The 21583-nt window shown below is 54.2% G+C and overlaps 4 protein-coding genes across 4 annotated transcripts; 3 read left to right on the top strand and 1 right to left on the bottom strand.

Annotated features, from left to right (window-relative positions):
- Positions 1-111: 111 nt before the first annotated feature.
- BDP55DRAFT_650959 (succinate-semialdehyde dehydrogenase) lies at positions 112-2539 on the top strand. Its single transcript, XM_060574014.1, has 4 exons — positions 112-732; positions 815-905; positions 982-1351; positions 1413-2539. The coding sequence occupies exons 1-4, from the start codon at positions 607-609 to the stop codon at positions 2425-2427; spliced, it is 1602 nt and encodes a 533-aa protein (XP_060434196.1). The 5' UTR covers positions 112-606; the 3' UTR covers positions 2428-2539.
- An 82-nt stretch (positions 2540-2621) lies between these two features.
- BDP55DRAFT_650957 (isoleucyl-tRNA synthetase) lies at positions 2622-6168 on the bottom strand. Its single transcript, XM_060574013.1, has 3 exons — positions 5998-6168; positions 5710-5909; positions 2622-5653 (listed from the first exon to the last, which is right to left on the bottom strand). Exons 1-3 carry the CDS (start codon positions 6045-6047, stop codon positions 3054-3056), a joined length of 2850 nt encoding a protein of 949 aa, XP_060434195.1. The 5' UTR covers positions 6048-6168; the 3' UTR covers positions 2622-3053.
- A 562-nt stretch (positions 6169-6730) lies between these two features.
- Positions 6731-7771, top strand: BDP55DRAFT_691100 (uncharacterized protein; the record flags this gene model as incomplete). The annotated part of the gene is made up of 2 exons (XM_060576933.1): positions 6731-6971; positions 7107-7771. The coding sequence occupies 2 exons, from the start codon at positions 6731-6733 to the stop codon at positions 7769-7771; spliced, it is 906 nt and encodes a 301-aa protein (XP_060434194.1).
- Positions 7772-18396: 10625 nt separating this feature from the next.
- BDP55DRAFT_650941 (uncharacterized protein) lies at positions 18397-19200 on the top strand (the record flags this gene model as incomplete). Its single annotated transcript, XM_060574012.1, has 1 exon — positions 18397-19200. A coding segment is annotated over exon 1 (388 nt), but the record flags the coding sequence as incomplete, so codon positions are not given.
- Positions 19201-21583: the final 2383 nt, after the last annotated feature.

Here is a 21583-nt window from a genome sequence, read left to right as displayed (position 1 = left end):
CATTTAGAGCCCTAGTGGAGCTGCCTGCCTAGGTACTTGAACTTAAGATAACCTATTCGCAAAGACAACTTAGCCAGGAACGATTGAGTCGCCATCAAAGGCAGGAACAAACACCTTTGAACTTTTGACTTCGTTCCTCGGTTGCCGGGCCGTGACTTCGTAAAGCAGGTACGGATACAAGTGTTATCTGTTAGCAACCTCGCCTTGTCAAGGTGCATCGCCCTAACATGCCCCACTCCAGCCACCTCCGTGCCGGTCTGCGGTAAACCCAACCGGGCCGGTGTTGACAAAGTGGGGTGGACGTCATCGAACGTCACCCGGTACCTCTCCCACTCGTCACTGATACTCAGCTCTCTCACCACATCTCCGTTGTCGCTCGCCCAAAATTCACCAATTGAGTTGTTGATAACTGCCGTTGAAGATCGTCAGCAGTCGCAACTACATCAATCGCAAAACACCAAGGAAGCGTTTGAGCGCCATCCTCATAGGACCCCAAGCTTGAAGCTTAATTTCCTTAGACCAGACGGACAGCTAGCTCCCCGCACTTCCCACATCTTTTGTCAATTACGAGCCAAGAGCTTCTTCATCCTCCTCCGTTTCATCACCATGCCCATTACACTACAGAGAGCAGTCGCCCCGGCGTCACGATTTGTACCGAGAACCATCTTCAGATCTATCCGGACACCGTATATCCCCTTCACCCTCAGAGCCGCTTCGACCATGGTTCCCAAGGTACGTTATATCCCACTCGCAACATATGGGCTGCACTCGCTCATTCTTATATGAAAACTCAACTCACTCACATTTCACACAGCTCAAAGACCCCTCACTCCTGAAGCAGGATGTCTGCTACGTCAACGGCGAATGGGTAAAGGCAAAGTCTGGCAAGACCTTTGACGTGACCGGTACACCCTCCCTCCTCCTTACAATTCTCAGCCGTATGGGATATCCATATAGGCACAAGAACTAACACCTATACAGACCCCGCCACTGGTACCAAAATCGCATCATGCCCCGAATTCTCCGCAGCCGATACGGACGCCGCCATCGCCGCCGCCGCCACGGCCTTTGAGACCTTCCGCAACAAGACTGGCCGCGAGCGCTCCAAGCTGCTGCGCAAGTGGTACGACCTCATGATGGAAAACGCAGAGGACCTGACCACCCTCATCACCTGGGAGAACGGCAAGCCCGTCGCCAATGCCAAGGGCGAGGTCACCTACGCCGCCAACTTTTTCGAATGGTTCAGCGAGGAGGCCCCGCGTATATACGGTGATACCATTCCTTCCTCCGTTCCTGGGAACCGCGTCTGGACGGTCAAGGAGCCCGTTGGCGTCTGCGGTCTCATTACACCGTATGTCTCCTCCCTTTCGTATTGTATGTGGCATTTCTTCACAATATTAACACACCTCCAGATGGAACTTCCCCGCCGCAATGATCACCCGCAAAATCGGACCCGCCCTCGCAACAGGCTGCACGGTAGTCTGCAAAGCCCCCGGCGAAACCCCCTTCACCTCCCTCGCCATCGCCGAACTAGGCCACCGCGCCGGCATCCCCGCCGGCGTCGTCAACGTCGTCACCTCGCTCGACAACACCCCCGAAGTCGGCGAGGCCCTGACCACCAACCCGACCGTCAAGAAAATCTCCTTCACCGGCTCCACAAACGTCGGCAAGCTCCTCATGAAGCAGTGCTCCGGCACCCTCAAGAAGCTCTCCATGGAACTCGGCGGCAACGCGCCCTTCATCGTCTTTGACGACGCCGACGTCGATGCTGCTGTTACGGGAGCGATTGCCTCCAAGTTCAGGTCCTCGGGCCAGACGTGCGTCTGCGCGAACAGGCTGTACATCCAGAGCGGCGTCTACGACGAGTTTGCGCGGAAATTCGCCGCAAAAGTGGAGGAGTTCAAGGTCGGCAACGGCTTCGACGAGGGAATCACCCACGGACCGCTGATCCACGACCGCGCCATCGATAAAGTCGAATCCCACGTCCGCGACGCGGAGCAAAAGGGCGGCAAAGTCGTTGTGGGCGGGAACAAGATCTCCAAGCTCGGCCACAATTTCTACGAGCCGACCGTCATCACGGGTATGACCAAGGACATGGCCATGTCGAGCGAGGAGACGTTTGGTCCCGTTGCGGGGCTGTTCAAGTTTGAGACGGAGGAGGAGGTTGTGAAGCTGGCGAACGCGACCAACGTCGGGTTGGCGGGGTACTTCTTCTCGAGGGATATTCAGCGCGTGCACCGCGTCGCGGAGCATCTTGAGGTCGGCATGGTGGGCGTCAACACGGGGTTGATTTCGGATCCGGCGGCGCCGTTTGGTGGTGTCAAGGAGTCTGGGTTTGGAAGGGAGGGATCGTTGTATGGTGTTTCTGAGTACCAGATTACCAAGATGGTTACGTACGGTGGTATGGGCCAGCCTCTGCAGAAGTAAAGAGAGGAGACATGGGGGGAGGGGAGTGTCGAAAATGATGAGAAAGAATGTGTGTTTTAGCGGGCAACCCTTGGGATAGGAGTTGGTAATTCTACTGTTCAACTTTTTTGCATGAGCGATTCCTCTGCTTTGCTGACCTTTTCTGCTCTACCTTTCTCTTTTTTTTTTTTTTTTTTTTTTTTTTTGGACATGCTAGTGATTCGACTTGTGTTGCTTCGAATTCGAGGGAGGGTCTTGTCGCTTCTGTTTTCATCTGAGAAGGCCATCATGGAAAGCCCATTCCATACAGAGCAGCTTACCACCTCATGCCCTCCCGAAGACTAAATGACCGGCTGAATTTGCTTTGAGGGACGTTGTCGGCTTCTCGTGCCCAACAAATGAAATCTTGCGTATGTCAGTGAGAGTATGGTATATTTATACATATCGAGAAACTCAGGAAAGTCATCTGTACCCTCTGAAATCTCACCCATCGGAGCATCGACTTAACCTAAGCCACCAAAGTCTTATGGTATACAGAAGGATATTGCAGATCGCCGGCCTCATGGATTTCAAGTGGTATCTCTTTTTCTTTCTCATTGGGAGCTAGCTACTGTTACATTTATACATTCCTTTTCTTCTTTCTATTCCTACAGACTCGCCACAACATCATCGCAACGCCCGCACAACGTCTCCTCCTTGGGCGCAATATACCGCCAGCAACGCGGGCACTTGTGCTCGTTCGGCGGCAGCACCGAAACCGTGCCCTTTGCACCATTGACCTCAAACACCTCATCATACCGCCACTCAACCTGGCCAGGCACCTCCGTGTTCGTCTGAACCGAGGACACGACGAACATGGCCTCCAGCTCCTCCCCGTACTTGGCCACCACGCCGGCGACGGCTTGGTCCTCGGTCGTGATAATCACAGAAGACTGCAGCGACGACCCGAGGACCTTGGCCGCGCGGCCCTTTTCGAGCGCTGCCTTGACTGCGCCCTGGACAGACATCAGAACGGGAAGGTCCTTGCGAAGGGAAGCCTCCCCGATGGGCGAGGGAGCTCTGCTGTGGACGGGCGCGTCGTAAGGAGTGTAGAGCGGGTGGGGGATGCTGCTGTCGGCCTTGATGTACTCGGGGCGGTGGTCCCACGCCTCTTCGACCAAGAGGGGCGTCATGGGCGACAGCATGCGGAGGAAGCCGAGGAAGATGGGCTCCAGCACGCCGCCACCGTCGCCGCAGTAGAGACGGTCCTTCATCGCCTCGAGGTAGAACGCAGACAAATCGTTGGCGACCCAGCGGTTGAGGGCACTGAAGGTCTTGTAGAACTCGTGTGCGGCAAACGCCTTTTCAACTTCCGCCATGACGTCGCGCAGCTGGATGAGGGCGATGTGGTCCAGCGTTGTCGTGGGCGCGGTCCGGGCCGACTCGTGCATCGAGCCGGTGAGCATCTTGATGATTGTGCGGTACTTGACCAGCACGGTGTGGACGGACTTGAGGACCGCTTGACCGATGGCTACGTCTTTGGTGTACTCTGAGCTGGCGGCCCAGAGACGGAGGGCGTCGGGGCCCAGGGCCTCATAGGTTGGGGCGGCGCCGGCTACCTTGGCTTTGCCCCTGACCTTGATTGGCGGGAGCAGGGTGCCGTCCATGATCTGGCCGGGTGTGATGGTGTTTCCGATCGATTTTGACATCTTCTTGCCGGTGTGGTCTAGCGTGAAGCCGTGGGTGATGAGGGTCTTGAAGGGAGACTTGGGCTGCGATTGGGATGCCGGATCACTCTCGGCACGTTGCGCGGCGACGTACGAAAGCAGGCTTGACTGGAACCAGCCGCGGTGCTGGTCGGATCCCTCGAGGTATACGTCGGCTTGGCCCTTGCTCTCCGTCCAGCTGCTTCCGCTGTCGAACCAAACGTCCATGGTGTCGGTACCACGCCGGTAGCTTCCCTCCAAAGAGGGCGCAACCCAAGCGGGCTCGTCGGTGGCGTCGGAGAACCAGGCGTCAATACCACGCTGCTGGATGACCGAGATGATGTGGTCGACGGATTCCTCCGTCACCACGGCATCTCCGTTGGCATCATAAAGAGCTGGGATGGGAACGCCCCATGCACGCTGGCGAGAAATGCACCACTCGCTGCGACCAACAACGAAGCTCTCGAGGCGGTTGCGTCCGGACGACGGCACAAACTTGACGTCCTTGAGGGCGTTGAGAGCGTCGTCCTTGATGCTGCCGACGTCGGCGAACCATTGAGCCGTCGAACGCATGACCACGGGCTGTTTCGTCCTCCAGTCGTAGGGGTACTTGTGCTTGTATTTTGCCGCTTGGAGAACGTCGTCTTGAATCAGGGCGAGAACGGCCTTGCTGCCGCCCTTGAGAATTGAGGACGCTTCGGTCAGCTTTTCGGGATCGTCTGGGAAAGCCTCACAGGTGAAGTTCCCCTCGTCGTCGATGGGTGCGAAGGCATCGATGCCCAGCTGAGCGCAAGCCTCGTAGTCCTCGAAGCCGTGGCCGGGGGCGATATGAACAAGTCCGGTTCCAGAGTCTGCCGACACAAAGTCTGCGTGGATGATTAGTTGCGGTGCAGATTTGACGCCTTGCAGCCTGTTCTTATACTGTGAGCCAAGCAATTCGGAGCCCTTGATAGACGCAACGATGACCTGGGGCTCTTGCTCAGGGAACAGAGCCTTGACGGCCTCGAGACGGCTGACTGCAGTGAGATATGCGCTCCCATTGACGGCGATAACTGCGTAGTCCAGTTCGTTGTGAATTGCGATGGCCTTGTTGGCCGGGAGGGTCCAGGGGGTCGTAGTCCAGATGATTGCATAGAGCTGGCCAGTGAAGCCATCCAATGATGGGCCGCCAATGATTGGGTACCGAACGTAAGCTGCCGTAGAAACATGATTCTCGTTGTACTCTAGCTCGGCCTCAGCCAGGGCGGTTCTCGATGAGGGTGACCAGTATACGGGCTTGCTTTTGCGGTAGATGAGGCCTCGCCGTACCATCTGCTTGAACAAGCGCAACTGCCTGACCTCAAAGTCGGGGTCCATCGTCGTCCACCGCGCATCCCAGTCGCCCATGACGCCGTATGAGCGGAAACCTTCCATTTGCTCCAGGACTGTGGTAGAAGCTAGCTGTCTCGCAGCCTTGCGGATCTCTACGAGGGTCATGCCCTTGCCGCCTGACGTGCCAACGGCCTTCATTTCGATAGGGAGGCCATGGCAATCCCAGCCCGGCCTGTAGCGTATGCGATATCCTACAAGACTGACATTAGGCGACGAAATTTGTAGCACATGCGGAGGTGTATCGGACCTTGCTGGACCTTGACTCTGTTGATCATATCCTTGAGGATCTTATTCAAGGCGTGGCCTGCGTGAAGGCCGCCATTTGCGTATGGGGGACCATCATGCAGAGTGAACTCGGGTCGGGAGTCATTGGATGACTGCCATGCGTAGAAGTCGTCGGCGGATCGGCGGAGGTATTCGGGACGGAACTGCGAGAGCGGGCGCGGTCTAAGATCGGTCCGGGCCACGGGGTCAGCTGAGGACGGAGCCGAGGGGGAGCGGTGGTGGTTGCGCCAGTCACACCGGGAAAGCTTACGGAAAGGTGGATTTAGGTAGCCTCAGTGTCGATGCCCATGACTTCGACATGATCGCTTTGTCAGCATCACTACGAATGAGAGGAACAGATAGTCGAACTGCGGTGCAGACTTTGAGGTTCGGCCATTGAAGGAGAAGTCGATAGCCGGAGCTTCTAGACGCGGCACCGGAGCTGAACGACGCGATTCCGAGAAAATTTAAGTGGATACTTGTTAATTGCCTGAGGTCACTGGCGGCAGGCGCATCCAGCGTCGTGCTGCGTGCAGTGGCTGCCCCGCGGGAGCAACTGCACGGGGCACCGCTGCTGCAGGGCAGGGAGAATGCTACTGGTGGTACTTGCCGGCGTGGTTTCTCAAGTATACGTCCCTTGCTCACCCGCAAATGCACGCGCTTACTTCTAGGAAAGGTACTTCTAGGCAGGTGGAGGCGCTCTCATCCGACGTCACGACGTGCAGTGAGCGCAACCGTCACTCATTTACAACCACTCGGTCATCCAGCTACCACTTCATCCTCAACATTACCTTCATTGCAAACTTTCTACGGAAGGCTCCCCAGATCACTAACTACCTCAAGTTCCATTCGGTTTCCGCGCACGACTCGGCCACGTCGCATTAGGCATACGCCTCTCCAGAGACCTACCTCTTCTCGTCTCAGCTAAATACTACCTTGAATCCAGGCTTGATTTCATGCTATTCGAGCCTCACTGCAACAGCATCTCCTAGGAAACATCAACCATGGCGCCTCTACGCCGGTACTTGAGGATCACAAAGTACTCCGTTCTCGAATGTCGCATCTATCTAGACAATCCAGCATTAGCACAAAGCTGGCTTCTCAATCCTCGGAATCCTATCTTACCCAAGGTCATCGAGAGCGTCCGTCCACTGGTGCTACCAAAACTACGTGAAGAGAAGGAGAGGGAAAGAGCAAAGAAGAAGAGCTCAAAAAAGAAGACGATCAAGGATGTCGTCGTCCAAGGTTTGTCGTCCTGTTTCGCAGCCTTACTCACTGTCACCATCCCGCTCAACCCAACACAACCCTCGCCGGCGCAATCAGCCCGGTCCAGACCATTTCTCGAACCGAATAAAGTTGGCTGATCATGACATCTGCCAGACGAGTTTGAGGTCTCCATGTTCTTGACCGAGACAAGTACGCGCCATTCACTGCTCACTAAGCACAAGCACTTCCGCGACAAGGCGCCCGGGAAGTTGCAGTCAAACTCCAACAAACTAATAAACGAAACGAATGACGTACCTATTGATCTGGACATGGAGTCCGAGGTAGCCGCTGGTGTGGTGCCCATTCGGCAGGAAAGTGAATCCGAGGACGACATTGCCGGCCTTTCCCGCATCCCCGCTGTCGATGAAACAAGCCGGCCTCGGCGATCAAAGAGACAGCGCGGAGAACCTCGCGAGGATCAAGACGCCGATTTCGCGATGTCCTCGGACAATGATGCTGGTGCCGAGGCTTCGGCGATTGAGATAGATTCCGATGACGATGCTCCCCGGCCGTCCAAGCGTGTCAAGAAGCAAGAGACTGGGTCCGACCTAGAGCAAGACGGCGACGACAAGAAGAAGATGGCAATGGATGTCTCCTATGAAGGTTTCGCGATCTACGGTCGTGTGCTTTGCCTCGTTGTCAAGAAGCGCCAAGGTCTAAGATTAGCAGCCTCGACTGCAGCTGGGGGTGCCAAGCAGCCTGTAGGTCAAGCCAGCATGGAGAACTGGATCAGCTCGACCCAGATGCCTAACCCTGGCGCCGAGGAGGACGCGCCGTGAAGACCAGCCGCTAGACAAGAACATCCCGGCCCTACAAAGCTGAATACGTCTACATAAGGAGACACTGCACATCATGGGGGGAGCTCATGCTCCTCATCGGCATGAATAACCGATGGCAGGATGACACCTCACTTCGGACCAACTTTTGAAGTTTTGGCACCTCCATCGCTTTCATTTGTTGGGACGCTTCGTACAGTTTGGCCACCTTCGACCGACAATCGCGCTATTATCCACCCGTTGTTTCGTGTGTCTAGACTAGCCAAGTCTCTTTGCAATAGATGCGCAACGTTAATGGGACACTCTCACCGCAACTCATCGAGATCTGGGGTACGAAGCAAGAATACGCGGCTGTTTCGAGAAAGCCCCGCTGGTTGTCCATCACGAAAGCGAAAGTGGTTCAAGAAAGATTCTCACTACACGTGTTGCTGGGATATTGTGCAGGCCAAGCCTTGACAAAAGCTGGGGAACGGCAAGGTCATCCTGAGCTCCGCCTTCGGACCGGCGGAAAGTCCGCCAACGGGCCTTGTAGGGATATATCGGCTCCCACACGGGACTATAACACGCTTATAAACGCCGTCCTATTCACCGGGACAGTCCCGGATTGCCATAGCTCCAATACGGCATGGTGCCGAAGTGGCGATCCAGATGAGCCATGGGCAACAGTTGTTGAAGGTGTGCACGGTCGACGATGCTTACTTAGCCCAGCGACAAGTGAAACAAGCTCGATGGAAACCAAGTTGGTTGGCACGTTGGCATACGCCAGCCCAGCTTGTCGGCTTCGGGCAACAGAGGGCATACGACGTTACGATTCAGTCCCAATGTCACGCCAAGGTCGCGCTAGCTTTGCAAAGTTCCCGACCTGCTGGAATCATTAACATCGCCTGGCGTTTGCGCAGTTTTCGTATTCTGTTTTTACCGCCCCCTCTTCTTGTCTGTCGCGGATTGCTTCTTGGCGCCGTGTATGCCTCTTCAACTCCGACGATCGTGACGATGGTAACGAAATCGACCACGAGGTCTTCGTAGGTGAAAGGAACCCCCAGTCTAAGCTTCGGATTTGAGGTGGCTGTGTAGCGGTGGCCGCGGAAACGAAGCTGAGTTATCGGCCGAGGCAGCCGTTCCTGGTGGCGATCAACGGCACCGTAGCTTCCAAGCGCATGACACATGACTTTAAGCGCAGGCGACGGTGACATTCAATTCTCTCCTAGAAAGGCAGACAGGGCAAATTTCCAATCGGGAAACGCCAGCAAGGATGCTTCTTGATATTGCTTCCTGGATGAACGACATTGATGCCAAACTCGTCAAACACGCGATGGAAGGCTGATCTCACATACGTACCAAGCACATAGTTCGAAAAGATACATCTCGACCAAGTACTGAAAGACGTCCGCCTGTGAAGCTACGAATCCCCACTCTTGACGCTGCTTACGGTCGCAGGATACTCGGTCGAATTGCTGCTGCACACCATCAACTCCAGAGACCAAGTGGCTAAGAGTCACGATAACGACAGCCTAACCTAGTTAATTCGCCTGATCACAAATCAGTGTCGGCTTACTGACAGGCAGAGTCACGCTAGCTTCCCGTCTAACCCGTCCAGCACGGACTCGTGGTCGGACGATTTGACGAGAGACTCTGACGACATGATTGGAGATGTCGGACGGCGGAGTGGCTGCAGAGCTGTCTCTGATCCTTGCCGCTGTACGACCGGATAGCTAACGTTAGTAGAACGGAAGTGGCTTGCACGGCAGCTCTCTCATGGACAAACACCATGGATAATGATAAGCCTCGCAGCTTTCAACCTCACTGTGCTGCACTGCATATGTGGCAACGATAAGAAGAGGGCATCTTTGTTGATTACCCCGCCTAAGCTGACAGTTTAGAATTGATTGCACCTTATGGTGTCAGCGAGGCACAGCGAATCCTCACCGTCAAAAAAATGCAACCCCCCAACCTCCAGTCCACATGACCACGCGCTGCCATGGGTTGACGGTAGGATGAGGGTGTGGACGATCGTTGGAACAGTGATGGCACAGCACCCGGTCTATCGGGCCATGGCCGTACCAGAAAACGAAGCCGAGGAAACAGTGAACTTGCGATTTAGCCTCCTCCCAAAGCGTCATCCTGCAGCGCCTACTGGTCGATCAACCGTTTCTCCCCCCACCAAGCCGGTTGATGTTCACTACCCGTACGGACAGGGCAGCAGAGAATAGCGTATAGACCCGATGTTGAAGGCCCCTTGTCAAGGGACCGGACGAAACTGTCCATAGAGTCCGTAAAGCGACTGCCTTCTCTACCGTTTGAGCGGGACGTGCGGGCAATTTGACGCAAACCGAGTTCTGGGTTTGCGCGTCTCAGAGGGCATCCTTGACGCAAGGGTATCATCACCCGGAGTTAGGGAACGGCAACCTTTTCGACGTTTTGCTCTCCCAAACGAAGCGAGAGCCGGTCTTACAGATGTCTTTCTCCCCCGGGTTACCTCTTTTCGACATGCTCGGCCGACGGACTTTCTAGGCAGCGGGGGCGTTTACGGCGGGTCGCGGAGGTGGGTCACCACGACGGCGACTACGGCGGCATCGTATGGTGTAGGGGAAAAGGCAACTGAGTGAGAGTCCTCGTCACGGAGAATGAACCTAGCAACCTCCGTCCGTTGAAGACCGCTTCTGGTAAGCATGGCACGTTGAGCCCCGTAGGTGCTCCGCGATGTTGTCCCTTGCTGCGGGTGGCGATAAATTGGAATCGCTTCAAGGGGCCGTGTGAGATGTCTCGGGAAGCGAGAAACCAAGGCGAATAGTACAGGATAACAAGAGGCCTTTCTCAGGAATCCGTCGCCAAATTTCCCCTTGTACCTGCAGTAGCGGTTGTTGATCTTTTTGGGACGGGAAGCTGTTCTATTGGAACTACTACGAAGCAACGACACCAACTGCAAGACCAGCGAAAAGCTCAGCTGACCAGCGATGGGCTGTGCCCGGCCAACATCAATCAGGCTTTGACTGTGCGTTCTTGGCTCGCGAACTATCTGTAATTCGCACCCCGTCTCTGCTGAAGCCTGATGAGAAGCAGCCAGTTCAGGTGTGACCAACTGAGCTGCCGTCGCACCGCCCATCACACCTGAGCTTTGGGGGTCCGGGCGTCCGCAGCAACACAGTCGTTCGCTCGCTCGATGAGACCCCTGTTCGAAGATGTTGAAGGTGTGGTGTGATCGTCAGGGGTGGGGTTTGTTGCTCGTCAGCCGGCCCCTTGCTCGAGACCACGTGGGAAATACGGTGAACTGAGCCAACTGCCTACCTACTGTGTATATGCTTCCCGAGCTTTTGGGGGCCACTTTGTCATCATTCTTGGGGCGGGAGAGGAGAACGGTGGACACTTTTGGGGGCCTGCGTCGCACCTCGTGTCACTGCGGAGCGAGACGAGAGTTGAGGAAGAGAGCATGTTTCAGATGCCTCTGTATTGCCTGCTGTCTCTGCTTTCTCATTGGTTACACAACGAATCGAAGGCTGGAGGCAATGAAGCTGCGATTCCTCTCTTAACAGAAGGGACGATGCCGAGGCTGCCGAGTCTTTGGTGGCTTGGCCGTCCTCGGCCGACTACGGAAACCGTACATCAATATTAAGAGACACGTCAACTGCGTCAAAGAAACACCCGCGGGGTACCGAGTATACTTGGGGGCGGATGAGGGGGCCCGGGGGCTGTGTGAGGGCATTCCAAAACGGACACCGGGCTGGGGCTGCGATTTCTGAGATGTGAGATGGGTGCGACGGTCACTCGGTCGATGAAGCAGCCTCCCGAGACCACACTCTGGCGCTCATCAGGCAAGCCGCACAAGACGGGGTGACGGGCGATCATTGATGGCGCCATGATCTTGTCAGTTACCTCAACTCGGGCGATAATGTCACCATCGCCAACAAGACAGCCATTACTCCGTAGAAGTGGACGGGTACGACGCGCCAGCCGCAGCCAACCCCAATCCATTTTGCCTGCATATGCCGGGAACCGTGGCACTATCTATCCAGTAATTCCATACACTATCAACTTTGTCAACACTATCGTGTGTCTGACCTCGCTTCCGACCCCCCCCCAAAGAAATATTGATGCCAGGCTTTTCCTTTGCGGTAATTGTCCGACGGCGGCGGCGGCATTCCTGCAGGTTTCTGAACGAGGGTACACGGCATACACTTTAAAAACGCCATGTGTTGCACACAGCCTAACCGAAGATGCTGGAACATGCAGCAAATGACGGGCGGCGAGGGCGTCTACCTGTTTGGATGCATGCCGTTTTGACCGGGGAGAGCTCCAATACCTTGCTGCGACTTGCCGGCTTGAACAGCTCGGGCAGGGCAAGGGATTGCGGCGGTAGAGATGGCTGTTGCTACGAACACGCCGTATTTACGGTTTCCTGGATGCTATAGGGCTGCTCATAGAGCAAGAGTTGTAATCCGTGTCTCCGGGCAGAGACATCAATCGCATGAAGCGCTTCAGCCACTCGAACCATCTGTGCCACTCTCTCTGCTCCTTCTTTTGATACTCGTCGCCTGGAACGGACTCGTCACAGATTCAATGTGATAATGGTACGACTTGTCAGGTTTACGCCGCCGCCGCCGGATGGCACAATCCAAATCAGACATCAGTTGAACAGTTCTCTTTCGATCGCGGAGGTCGCCGGTTGATACACAGACGGACAACAGACAGACACACAGATATTCCTCTGATCTATCGTCAAATTTTGTAATGTCATCGCAGGAACGGATCCTTCGCTTCTTTGGAGGCATGAACTTTTCAGAGGGGCGTTGAGACAATGCCAATGTTTTGTCTGCGCAACATGCAAATAGGGTAATACTATGTTTCCCGCAGTGGCCTGGCGTTCGTTCATCAATCTCAAATCGCGAACTAACTGGCTCCAATCAACCCAGGACAGCAATAACACATCAAATAATCAACTTACGGTACCCTTTTTCAATGTTCTTGGCTCCCGTCTCAGATGGGTGGCTCAACGAGTCTCACCTACCGTACGGTTCTTCATCTGATCTTTGGAGCAGTCTTGGGTCGTGCCGAGATACCGTCTGGGAATGGAATACGGTGGGAGAGCGAGGTCTGGAGAAACTGGAGAAAGCTCTCCATCGTGACACGCCGCTTGTCAATCTGCCCGTCATGAGGGGGATTTGCACTTGGTTCCCAGTATCCCCAAACGATTGCGAAGCTTCCCCCCCGTATCCCCCGGTCCCGCCTCTTGTGCCTGCAGCTCGAATTAGCAATAGCGGTGTATGCGTGTGCACGGTCGGGCGGATGGAGACACACAGAGAAACTGAGAGAGAGAGATCGATCGTGACCAACTTTGATACCGTCACTTTTCGGTCACTTTTTGGTCACTTTTTGAAGATCCTCCCCCCGTTCCGACGACGACGGCGGGCAACTCACTGACAGGAATACGGAGCGAAGGAGTGGATGGTGTGTAGCCCCAAGGAAGTCAACCAAAGTGCCTCCAAGCCCAGCGCCAAAACAGGGTTTTTGGATGGAATCATTTTGATCAGATGATGGGTTTTTATTTTCCTGGTTGACTACTCTTCGTAACCAACACCGACTTTTTGATCACATTTCCCCCTGGTTGATCATCAGTATGGCAGTAACGATGCAAGGATGTAAAACAAGGATCTTCTGCAGAGAGCAGCAAATGCTGCAGGTTTGCCCAATCTGGGTAACCCGCCAAACCTGTCGTTACATGAGAGTCGGTTAGAGGAGGGGGGGGGGGGGTTCCGTCGTCGCAATGACAGCTTTCCAACGTCGCCAGATCCTGCCTGCCGCCGTCGTGGAGAAAGGAAGCACAAGAGCTACCTAAAGAATTAAACCTTGGCCCCAAATACTTGTGATGCAGAGTTCTCGGCCGAAATAAGAGGAGCTTCCCCAAGCTTGAGTCCAACTGCAGGTAGTTTATGAGTCAAACTTTCACCGGTTCCTGGTGAGAGTTCACGATGGATTGCTAGCTAAGGCGTCTGCTAGCCGAACCGGCAGGCCGCAGGAAAGAAGTTGACACTACTTGACAACGCTAGAGGACCAGACACTGAGAGAGAGAGAGGACACTGGGGGGAAAAACCGAAGTCCGTCTGTCTCGATGGTCGTGAAATGTTGCCTGGATCGGGGCTTGCAGCTATTAAGCGCCCGCGACCACACGGACTCTTTGTTCCTGAACGAAGAAAAAGCCTCTCCCGGAGCCTCGGTTCCTGAGCGAAACTTGATTGAGAGTGATGGAACAGGGCAAATAGTGGTTTTTCTTTCCTTCCTTTACGAACTAATAGACGCAAGCACTTTAGTGTTTTAAGGTCCCGTCTGTGACAAAAGCACACGATCCTATTGTGCCTGCCGCTGCCTGCCAGAGATGGGCGCGCGTTTCTAGAAAAAAGAAGCAAACGTGCGTTTACGCCGGACTACGGGCACCATCAGTGATCACGGAGGATGGGGTTTTCTTGGACGGCATCTTGAAGGTAACGTAGAGACACACCCCCCCCAACAGGCGGACGGACAAGTGACGACGCGTTCGTGGGAAGCAAGCAAGGCACAGCATTCACCGAAAGACGGGATGCTGCAGCCTGTTCGTGTACGGATAGGTACGGATACTTCCAACTTTTCCTTTTGGTTGGTACCGGCCCTTTGGAACCCGTCACGGGGACACGTTTGATGCGACGCTGCATCTGCACGATGGATGCCAGGACGGAGGGATGGGGGAACGGTGTGGCACGGCTGGCACGGAACGGATGACTCAAAATTGGAATCTTTTCTTTTCTTTTCTTTTCTTTTCTTTTCAGGTACCTCAGCACTTTAGATACACCGTCCTGGGGTCTGAAATTCTCATTTCACCGTATTTCCTGAATGACCAATTTCTTGGTTTTCTTCTTTTCTTCTTTTTGTTTTACGAGGCGATGATACCCTGACCGGGTTCCGGCAGTCGGTGAGCGGTCGGTACCCGTCCGGTGTGCACCAACAATAGCGCAAGGTACTCCGTACTCTTTGGTCTGCTGACTGGCAGAGTGATCGACGACGTGCATTTCGTGGGGCGCGGATGACGATGCTATTCCCAGGTTGCCCACAAACGTTTTTTGTGGGGGAAGGAAGGAAATCTGCTCAGAAGTTTCGTGTAACAAGAGTGATTGGTTCCCTGCAAACTGCAGCTCACATCACGCGCATCCCCCCCGGCCAGACAACCCGCAGAACCGAGACGAGCGAACCCGAAACCCCAGCCTCGTGGTTTCTCTTGCGCGTGTGTTGGTTGGTAACAGACTGCTGGGTCCGAAGGGCGGAAAATATGGAGAGAAGAACCTAAACTCCAATTTCGATGGAACTGGATGGAGGCATTGCCAATTTACGCATCACCTTCTAGAAAATTTGCCACATGTTCCTGAATTTCCGACACTTTATAAACCCCGTAATGACCTTGCAGAGGAGAAGGGACCGGGACTTCTGAATGCGAGATCCCCTCATCCCGGTCAAAGTGGGCTTTTGTAGGTGGTTCCTGGATTTTTCTTCTCTCAAAAAGAATTTCCCACAATATTGGACTTTGACGAAAATTTGACAGCCATAGACAAGGACAGGGGACGCGGAGTCAGGAACAGGCACAGTACAAACTACAAAGTAGTAGTGTACGCGGAACGGAATTGGGGAGCACAGTTTGTTAGCGAGCCTTTCAAGAACGGAGATTTCGAATTGAGAACTCGTTGAATGAGAAAAACGGAGACGTGGCTCTTCCTCTTCTCCCCCTTCTGTGGCAAAAAGCGGCTCTTACACGTACCGTAATTACCCTCCCCAAAAATATCTGCCGTTGATGAGATGAGGGACAGCACGATGTGACAGTGATGGTCAGTGTTGGCGTCGGAGGATATTCCTCTGTCTCGGCGGAGGAAGTCCAAGCCCAAACTTGCTGCTATTCTTGTGTGTACGAAAAGTACGTAGAATGTTCCACAGTCCACTGCCATCCGTCGCAGTCACAGTCACACTCTAGGACTTTCGCACTCCGTACGCGTCTCAAACCGCGCAAGCGTCCCATGACCCAATAGAATGGCATCTTCCGGGTTCCTGGGCCGGCCGGCGCATCATAAGGGCGTGGAAAGAAGAGCACAACATCAGACGAGAAGGAAAAAGGAGGCGCTACGGCGTTGCGTTCCGTTTCGTCCGGTTTCCTGACGCCGCAGCGTCACAGTCACCAGTTTAACAATAGTAACGGGGGAAATGAGATAGAGAAAAAAAAATTCAACAAAGCGGAAGAAGAAACAGATGCTTTCTTCCAATCTGCCAAGGTTCATGCAAGGGCGCCGACCGATACAGAAAACGCGATGGAGGACTGACAAGAGAGTGTAAGAATCGCCGCAATAGGGATCGGAGAGCCGCGGCATGTGCCAGGCACGCGGTTGAAGAGGCGTTCGTCCCGGCGTTGCGGTACGCTTGAAGGGGGGAGTGAGTGGGATACTGGGATGGGGCATGGCATCCGCAAGGGCAGAATTTCCATTCGCCGGCGCGAAGGTTGTTGGCTTTTTTGAGGATTTCGGAGCTGATCACATCCGGCATTGTGGGTTGTTGATGGCGTTTTCCCTTTCGATTCCTCATAGCTACGCTGCGTGGGTAATGTGAGTGAGCACAGAGTACCTAGCTCTAATCACCGACGGCATCTCACTTGGACGATTGCTCTTGTCCCTTTCCGGCGGTAACTGTCCATGTTTGAGGACGCAGCACTTGGTTGCCGCCGGCTACCAGTGAGCGGAGGGTAGTTAGAGCGGAGGAGCTATGGCTAGGAGAATACGGAAAGGTACTCGGAATGGAATGGACAATGGCGGGAACGAATACGATTATACCAATTTTCGGACCTCTATCCGCAGTTTCGGACCGTAGTAGTAGGAGATATCTCTGATCGGGGGGGCTGGCTGGAGAAGCGCCGGCATCACGAAGCTAATGACACACGCCTTTACCAGAGCACCGGGTCTGGCTTCACGCTCCGTTCGTGGGACCGGACAACTGGTACTACTTCGTGTTAGGTGATGGGTTCTTCGTGGGATCACAGAGTGAGACATTGACGGGACTCTAGCGAAGCTTATTTCGCAATCACGACAATTGGTGTCATTCTTTTTTTCTTCTCATTCGTCAATGTGCGACGAACCACGGGAAGAATCCCATGACGCAGCCTCAACTTCCCAATGTCCCCCCCTCCGTTTATTGAGTCCCGTGTACGTGGGAACGGCACCGCCGAAATTGAACATGAGCCGCTTCTCGTCTCTGTTATAGCCAAGGGCAAGCAAACATCCGTAGTCAACTGTCAACCGTTTTGAAGCGGGAATTGGGCGGGCGGAAGCAAGCATCACGGCAATAAGTACGAACTGGGGCTGGCTGACCCAACAGAACGGATGCCCGCATCCATACAAGGCGAGCGAGAGGTGAGTTCGTTCCCAGCATCGTTCTTTGATGGGTACATGGGTAAGGGGATGGGGATGGGATTTGGAAGATGAGGCTCTAACGGTGTAAGGGTCGCAAGAGCGCAGCTGCGGACCCCTTGACTACACCACACTAAGAGACTGGGGAAAATCCCTGATCATGGATGGGAAAGTCGGTGTCGCTCTCGTCGTAGACTTCTCGCCGACGGGGATTGCACGGTTCAGAGACAGCTCATAAGGATGGAGAAATTTCCCAGCAGACTGGTTTCGGTCTGATCTTCGTCTCAAGTCATTTCGCCTTCACCGAAAGTCGGGTGGAGCAGGACTTTCAAACGGTGAGGCACTACGAGAACCCCTTTTCTCCAGTCATGAGTGGCCAGTTCCCAACTTCCCCTTACCGTAACGTGATGCCCGACAGCGATATCCCAGCCATCGTTTTCTCGCTATTGTGCTCCATCGTTTATTTTGGTGTTTGCTTGTGTGCGCGCGCCCCATAGCCCCTCATGGCTCATGCTACCCTAAAACGAAGGGGTTCGCGATGATGAGGTGAGGGTCCTTGTTCGGGAATGCTTCCATTTGTCGAGGATCCGCTCCTTCTAGACGTTTTTTTTTCTCTCCTTCTTCCTTGGTTTCGAAGAAGAAGATCCCTCTCCCTCTCTCTCCACCGCTTCTTCGTTTGCTTCCATTCCCCATAGGGTACCGGGATCCATGGGTTTGGCAAGATTGGGAAGTGCAACGTGGATTCATCATCTGGCAACCGAAAGCGGCGCCAGGTTTCCGTTTCGTGCATGTTCTTGGTTGAAAAGGGGCACGAGGCGGTAGCGGTAGTGGGGAAGGGGGGAACAATTCAGGCTTGTGAAGATTTTCACATGATTCCTTCATGATGGGAGAATGACATATTTCGCATCGTGGCACAGGAGGTGAAGAATAACCCCTCTTTTCTGCGTACGCGCTCATCTGCACGAGCATTTCACCAAGCTAGAGATGTAGGAATACCTGACGCGAACCAGGGTGCTGGATGAGGGGAGGGTGAGGCAAAGACAAGCGGTCTCCCGGGCACAAGAGATTCGGTTCCACAGAGACGGTGTCACTCAAACATCTCAGCCTTGGATGGCAGAGAAAGCAGACGATCGGATTGAAGGAAACGTCGTGACTGGAAAATGCCCGAGGTGAGGTTAACCGCTTAGACCGGGGTTGTTGCAGAAGGGGGGGGGGGGGGGAGGAGAGGATCGCCAACTCATTGTGAGTCACACTCATTGACAGAAGTTCATCAACAACACTCCCAACAACATTAACGGACAGATTTCATGCGACCCATGCTGCCATGCTGCCAGGCAGGCAAGCAAGCACACTGGCAAGACCTGACCGCCTTTGCGTGAACGTTTGCCTTGGGGCAACCCTGGTCCGCTTGGTGGGAGCGGAGACAGTCAGCCTGTCAAGGAACTTTCGGTGTCCTCGGCACGGGAAACGGAGAACAAAACCCCAAGGATGTGGGACCTCCAGTTCGTCAGCGCGACAGCGGAAAGCCAAGACTTTTGGAAGTTGGGTCGCGCCGCTGCATGTGCACTTTTTTCAATGGGGACGGACTGGGAACATTTTTTTTTTCCCCTTTCACGAGCTGTTGTTCTTTTCCTTCCATTTCGAGTGGAGAGAAGCGGGAAAGAACAAAACGGGGTTCGGGTGTGTGTGTACGAACATCATTGTATGGGTAATCTAGAAGCGAGTGAGAGTGCGAGAAGATCCTGGAGTGGGTGCCGGGTGTTTATCAAACAGAATGGGGAAACCCAAGCAAAAGACAACGTGGCCGTGGAACTTTGCAGACATGTGAGTGTCGAGTGAGCCCTGTGAGAGTGAGGGTGAGAGTCGTCGTCATGATGGGCAAGACCATCACCGCCCGTGGCACCGCCGCCGCTAGGTATGACTGGCTCGCCGTGAGGCCGAACGCGAAATCCACTCACTCGCTCAGCCAGCCAGCCAGCCAGCACCGCCAGCCCGTTTCTCGACCACAGGCTTTCCGAGTTAGAGGATAAGGCTGCATGGGAGAGGATCACCATGCAGCGTAACCATGTGTCATCACAGACTCTGCTGTTGGATGAAGTTGCTACACAGAGTGGTGGGAGTGGGAGGACATGCTGTAACTGGTTACCGCTCAATGAGTGGAAAAGGCGCCAATCAGAAGGAGACGATGCCCAAAACGGTGGCCTTAACGGAACTCGGCCGGCACGGCGGGGGGACGGGCGTTGGTAGTTGAAGTGGACGGAACTTCCAGAACATGTAGCTTTCCGCAGTTTCGCATCGCCAGCACGTATTTGGGTCCCGGCCGTAATGCGATTTCCACTCATGCAAGTGACGCTTTCTGTGTGTTGGGATGACGGGAGCACGTCAGAACCGTTTTTTTCATCCACCGTCCGTCCGCAACCACCACATATCACGACCGGGAATTCATATCAACATCAGGATAGTGGCTGGGCGTCCTCCCGCTCCGCACCCCCCATCTTTGTTTGCTTCTGTGCTGTGCTTCCATCTGGCTTCTCACTTTACGGAGCAGTGACCGTGTATGAGTGTGAGTGGGAGTGGGTTGTCGTCGAACGTCAGCAATTTGCGACGTTGTTGCTGACGGTGGCGCGGTGACACAGCATGGCAAGGCAGCAAGCGAGACAGGACACATGGGAAAGTCTGAGTCTGAGCCTCTAGATTGGGAACAAGTGTGTCAGCCTGCAGACTGACTTGAGCTGGTCTTGTCACTCTTTGTGTAACAGTAAGAATGCTGTGCAAGTTGACACGAGGTTGTAATGTCAATAAGCTTCTGACTGTGTTTAACCCGGAACCCAAGCCTTTCCCCGAAGCCTCCGTGCTTCGCCGCGCAAATGGGGTCCGGTCCTGTCCCCGGAGTTTAGGTGGGCAGACAAAGACGTAAAAATTGACAACGTCAACATGTTCTTTGGGAACCCGAGAAAAGCACACCTCGTTTTCGTTCCGAATTATTACCTGCTTACGGATTCTCGGGGAATTGGGAGGAGGAGATGGGATGAGTAAGGCCCAACCTTGCCATCGCAGAAACGGTCGATCAAGCAAACCAAACACGGACCTAAGCCTTTTTGTCTGATGTTTTTGGTATGGATATGCTTGAACGGCGCGAACGTTGGGGATTTCCGGTGCGGTATTTGACAGCCCAAGACAGCGTCATTGGTAAAAATGTGTGGTCGCTCAAGGAAAGCCACACTATAGAAATCTCACTACAGCTCGAGGACAATCTTGAGACGGTGGAACGTTGTGTCTTCAGTTTTGCCCAGATTGTAACACCTATTCGTACACCCCGATCAGTTTTCAGGTTGTTCGGTTCCGCAGTGTGGTGCGGAAACAAATAAACCCAAAGGTACGAGGCGTAACATTGGCATGCTTTCCTTGCCGACGCTTGTCTGTAGTGTCCCAACTTTTCCAAGATATGCCCAAAGGGAAAATAATACGCGGACGCGGACGCCATCACCATGGACCTGGTGCTACCGCGAGCCCGGCTCTGGGTAAGTTAATGTCATGGCACCATGGAGAAGATTTTGAGTTGTGTCTTGTGGGGGGTTTCTTAGCTGGCCGACGACAATCGCGATTATCGCAATGAGGATCCGCGACGGCAATTTCCATGAAGCTTGAACGATCAGTGCCTCTTAAGACAAGCCACCAATTCCCGGCAATTGGGATAGAACGAGGGGTAATGTGTCTTGTAGTGCCTTGTGGTGTCCTGTTCGACCACTGGCAGTTGTCAGTGTCTTTGTCCCCCATCGAGAAAACATTAACCCTTCATTTGAGTGTGGCTTTCCTCTTCCGCTTTGGCTGGTTATTTCCTCGAGCTTGTACGCATCAAGAAGGTGTTTCGTTGGCGCTAACTTTGGGGGGGGGGAAGAGACACGGGAACTGCCATCCATCCCAGCCTCAAATTTGGTCTGCTCAGGAACCAACCGTTTGCTTGAACTCAAAGTTTGAAGCTTGGGCATTGTAGTGAGGCTTGAGGCTTGAGGCTTTCGTGTGGCTGTCGAGTTTTTGAATGAGCGGTCACGTTTGTGCTACAATCCGCTCCATCTTACCGCAAGCCTCTAGGTCCTGATCACCGCGCGATGACAAGCCCCCGCGCCGCGGATCCGTAGATCTGGTAATGGGAGGCTTGCGTTAGGACGACGACTACGGCTCTCCCACGGCGCGTGGGAGAGCCGTGGGGAGAGAGAGGACGTGTGAGAGTCGAAAGAGATCGCCGTGCTAACGTTGGATGATTTTCTTCGATCTTCTTCACGAGGCGTCTACGTCTCGTTTCCTTGGCTCTCTTAGTCTCTTGCGGGAAGAAAACCGGGCAAAAAGACCTACTACGCATGGCTGTGTTTGGTATTTACGGAAATACGTGGTGCTCAACTTTTCGTGTAGT

This window comes from Colletotrichum godetiae (assembly GCF_030913485.1).
Source record: "Colletotrichum godetiae strain CBS 193.32 chromosome Unknown BDP55scaffold_6, whole genome shotgun sequence".
NCBI lineage: Eukaryota > Fungi > Ascomycota > Sordariomycetes > Glomerellales > Glomerellaceae > Colletotrichum > Colletotrichum godetiae.
This window is presented reverse-complemented; position numbering and strand designations above follow the sequence as displayed.

What these genes read in the sequence shown, in the direction of transcription:
- BDP55DRAFT_650959 (XM_060574014.1), top strand. Translation starts at nt 607, where the DNA reads ATGCCCATTACACTACAGAGAGCAGTCGCCCCGGCGTCACGATTTGTA. An exon ending in CTTCGACCATGGTTCCCAAG is followed by an intron (nt 733 to 814) that starts GTACGTTATATC and finishes CATTTCACACAG; the next exon opens with CTCAAAGACCCCTCACTCCT. An exon ending in CAAGACCTTTGACGTGACCG is followed by an intron (nt 906 to 981) that starts GTACACCCTCCC and finishes ACACCTATACAG; the next exon opens with ACCCCGCCACTGGTACCAAA.
- BDP55DRAFT_650957 (XM_060574013.1), bottom strand. Translation starts at nt 6,047, where the DNA reads ATGTCGAAGTCATGGGCATCGACACTGAGGCTACCTAAATCCACCTTT. An exon ending in CTACCTAAATCCACCTTTCC is followed by an intron (nt 5,910 to 5,997) that starts GTAAGCTTTCCC and finishes GACCGATCTTAG; the next exon opens with ACCGCGCCCGCTCTCGCAGT. An exon ending in CAGAGTCAAGGTCCAGCAAG is followed by an intron (nt 5,654 to 5,709) that starts GTCCGATACACC and finishes TCAGTCTTGTAG; the next exon opens with GATATCGCATACGCTACAGG.